Source organism: Eleginops maclovinus, chromosome 15 (assembly GCF_036324505.1).
Source record: "Eleginops maclovinus isolate JMC-PN-2008 ecotype Puerto Natales chromosome 15, JC_Emac_rtc_rv5, whole genome shotgun sequence".
NCBI classification, from domain to species: Eukaryota; Metazoa; Chordata; class Actinopteri; order Perciformes; family Eleginopidae; genus Eleginops; species Eleginops maclovinus.
Window position 1 is genome coordinate 11,730,822 of NC_086363.1, and position 3,814 is coordinate 11,734,635.

At 42.0% G+C, this 3,814-nt stretch overlaps 1 protein-coding gene across 1 annotated transcript; it reads left to right on the forward strand.

The window, feature by feature from the left end:
• Window positions 1–1,651: 1,651 nt before the first annotated feature.
• LOC134877059 (leukotriene B4 receptor 1-like) lies at window positions 1,652–3,444 on the forward strand. Its single transcript, XM_063902416.1, has one exon. The coding sequence runs from the start codon at window positions 1,681–1,683 to the stop codon at window positions 2,572–2,574; it is 894 nt and encodes a 297-aa protein (XP_063758486.1). The 5' UTR covers window positions 1,652–1,680; the 3' UTR covers window positions 2,575–3,444.
• Window positions 3,445–3,814: the final 370 nt, after the last annotated feature.

Below are 3,814 nucleotides of genomic sequence, written 5' to 3' on the forward strand. Positions count from 1 at the left end.
TATTATTCCTTTTCATAAAACATTTAATTAAAGTCAAAGTTTCAGTTTTTTCAGTGTTGTAAACTCAAAAAAGCTGCATTTAATGTGTTGTGTATAATTCTATTGGTATAGTTGGTCAGTTCATGTGAAGTGAGACTCATTATCGGAAACGAAAAGGTATGTAGTCATACCATTTCATGAGAAAAAGAACATCATTTCAAATGTGGAAGTTATCGGAAGTGACTGCCCTTTTGTATAAATTTGCTACATGTCTAAAATGCATGCACTGATCAAAGTGAGTCAATGCTGGTTTTCTTAGTATACAACAGAACCACCAATTCAAACAAGTTCACGCACTTCACTGCACTACCCTGGGTCCTGTTGCGTTTGTACTGTAAATCTGACTAAGCAGTAGCAGAAAAGAATCCAGGAAACTTCTCGTCAGGTTGACAGCATTTATTTTTACAATGATATGATAAGTCTACAAAGGAGCACGGGCAAGGTCCCTTCCTATTTCAATGTTCCACAGACCACATTTAAGTAGTTCCTCTGTCTCTCAGATCCACAGAAATAAGCTCTGTTCTCTTGTTTACAATCATGTTTTCTACCCTCCCGCTTAGAGGTGTAGTCTTCTCCCATTGGTTGGCGGAGGTATCGGACCCTTGTCGGCGTATTAGGCGTGTCCACCTCTTCTTCACGCATTGCTGCTCCAATCGGATCTTCAGTCGCCCTCAGAGAGAGAGGCATAACCAAATAAAATATTGCGCAAAACTTCTTTAGCTAGGCAAGTTACATAATTAAGCCCATTTGATATATTGATTATTCTCAAAGTCTTCAGCATAAAGTAACTTGGACAGATGGTTGGTTAGATAATCGTAACTCATATACATAGAAACATCATCAACTGTTTCAAGAAAACTGAACATTAATAATAATAATAACAATTTCAATTTATATAGCGCCTTTCTAGGTACCCAAGGCCACTTTCCATTTTGTGAGGACAGACAGAAAACAAGTAAACAAACAAAAAACTAGGGCAAATAAAAGAATAGAAAAATAAAGTAAAATAAAATAGAAAACAAAATAATGGCAGTTGTGGTAGAAGAACGAGGGACTAAGATGAGTTAGTGGTCAAAGGCTATGGTGAAGAGGTGAGTTTTTAATTTTAAGATGTCCAGGGAGGCAGCATTGCGGATCCCTGCAGGAAGAGCGTTCCAGAAGGTGGGGGCCGCAACACTGAACGCCCTGTCACCAACGGTTCGGAGGCGAGTGCGGGGAATAGAGAGAAGGCCCGTGTCCGAGGACCGCAGACTCCGTGTAGGGGTGTAGGGATGGAGGAGGTCTGATAGGTACTGTGGAGCGAGGCCATGGAGAGACTTATAGGTGAGGAGGAGGGTTTTGAAAGTGATCCGGGACTTGATCGGGAGCTAGTGAAGGTGGATGAGGGCGGGGGTGATGTGCTGCCATGGTTTGGTGCGGGTGAGAACTCTGGCGGCAGAGTTCTGGACATGCTAGAGCCTCTCCAGTGAGTGAGTTTGTTAGGGTTGTGTTGTCTGATGGCACATTGCCACTGTGCCCTCATGTCCTTTTTAGTGGTGGTGAAAACTGTTTCCTGTTTTGTAGTTTCAGTGAAACCCTGACACAGTTCCTATAACTCACTCGGTGACCAACATTCAGGTTGTTTAACAGCAAGTTTGCAGCATGGAAGAACTCAACTCCTCTATGGTTACCTTTAACAGCTCCGCTCAACCTGGAGATCCTTCTCCTGCATCATGGGTCTCCATCAAACTGGTTTCTGTAGTGGTGGTGTCCTTCTGCTTCTTGCTGGGAGTTCCTGGAAATATTGCTGTGATCATCCTCAAACCAAACTGGCAGCACCTGTCCAATCTGAGCCAGAGTCTGATGCTGAATTTGGCCATATCTGATCTGATCTGCCTGCTCCCCCTGCCCCTTTGGATTTACACTTTTCTGAAAGGCTGGACTCTCGGTTTGGTGGCCTGTAAGCTTCTGACGTATATCATGTACTGTAGCCTCTATTCTAGCCTCCTGACAGTGACACTGCTGAGTGTCCAGCGCTACCTACAGGTGGTACATCTGCAGAAAATCTTTGATCGCGCAGGAAGACGGAGGCTGCTGGTTCTCCTCTGGCTGGTTACCATGATCCTGTCTATCCCAGCTTTAGTGGTTCGACAGGTGATCGAACACCAGCATGGGACAGACTGCCACTTCAAGTACTCTTCCCAGTCCCAGCAGGTGGCCGTGATGCTAACAGAGACCCTGACTGGACTTTTTGCAATTTCTGTTGTGGCATTTTCATACATCGGCCTCCACAGAAAAGTGAACCAGGCAGCTTTCTTCAACAACCCACAGATGACCTGGCTGGTCACAAGTATCACTGTGACCTTTTTTGTTCTATGGATACCATATCATATCACAAATGTGCTTAGTGTGGCAGCTATTCTGCTCAAAAATGAAACATTTTTGAAGTTTTGCATGGACAGCTGGTACACGGTTTCAGCAATGGTGTTTCTGATCAGCTGCCTTAATCCAATCCTTTATGCGTTTGCTTCTAGAAAAATGTGCACCGTGTGCTAAGAAAGAAAACCTTGATATTTTTGGTAATGTAGAAGCTTTCTGTTACAGTAAGTGTAATTCTTTGATATAAATGGAAATAGTAGATTATATGACCAATGTACCTGGCTTGGGAGTTTATTGGCTTAAAAATGAGGGATTGAGGAAGTAACTCTAACCTATTGCAGAACCTTTATGAAACAAACACAGAAATATCCCCAACATTAATTCTGGAACTTAGTCTAAATATATCACAATATACACAGCTTATTTTTACCCACAATTCTAGTGAATTCTTCGCTATAATTACAACTGTTTTCATACTGAAAGAGGATGTTTGTCGTCAGCAAGATACATCTGAGTTAATCATCTGCATCTCAAGCACACCGAAACTAGGAAAAATAGGACTGCTTGATTTTTGTTGGGTTTAATGTTTAATGTTGTTCACTTAGCTTTATTGTTGTGATCTCTTAAAAGTCAGATGTTTGTCCTCTCACCAAACTGTTAAATTGTTGTTAGCTTGATTTCAAACAGACACAGGAGCTTGCATGTTATTTACCATTCTTTACCAAATCTCCAAATAGTTTTTCTGGCCAGACACATTTTGTTATGCTCATGCACACTTAATTCACGTAGCCAGAATAAAAACACACACACACACACGCACACACACACACACACACACACACACACACACACACACACACACACACACACACACACACACACACACACACACACACACACACACACACACACACACACACACACACACACACACACACACACACACACACACACACTCTTACTGTCACGCAACCCAGACAGATGCACGCACACTTCCTTTGTTTTGTATGTGTCCGTCTGGATATTTTGTTAAAGAATTTATTGTATTTACCATGATCATCTTATGAATAAAGGCTCTTTATTGTATTTGCTGGCCTGTAATTGTTGTTGTTCAAGAGTGAATTCTGCCAAGCTGTATTATTGATCACTGCAAAGTCCTTCAACCTAGGTATGATATCAATATGGTCATAGTTGGTCGTGGCTCTGCTGGCACGGATGTACAAGATACTGTTTCATTGATGTATGTGTCAGTATTTGATGATGAACACAGAATACATCGTTGTGTGTTGTTATGTGGTTCAGCATTTCCCCGGTTTATCTCCATTTCCTGCAGTGTCCTGCTGTTGGTGTTTTAGTTGGCCAACCCACATATATGCGCACAACTTTGAAGTTATCGTTTATATAATCTTTATATTTG

Bases quoted from the DNA above. Each gene is read 5' to 3' on its own strand.
- LOC134877059 (XM_063902416.1), top strand. From the start codon at position 1,681: ATGGAAGAACTCAACTCCTCTATGGTTACCTTTAACAGCTCCGCTCAA.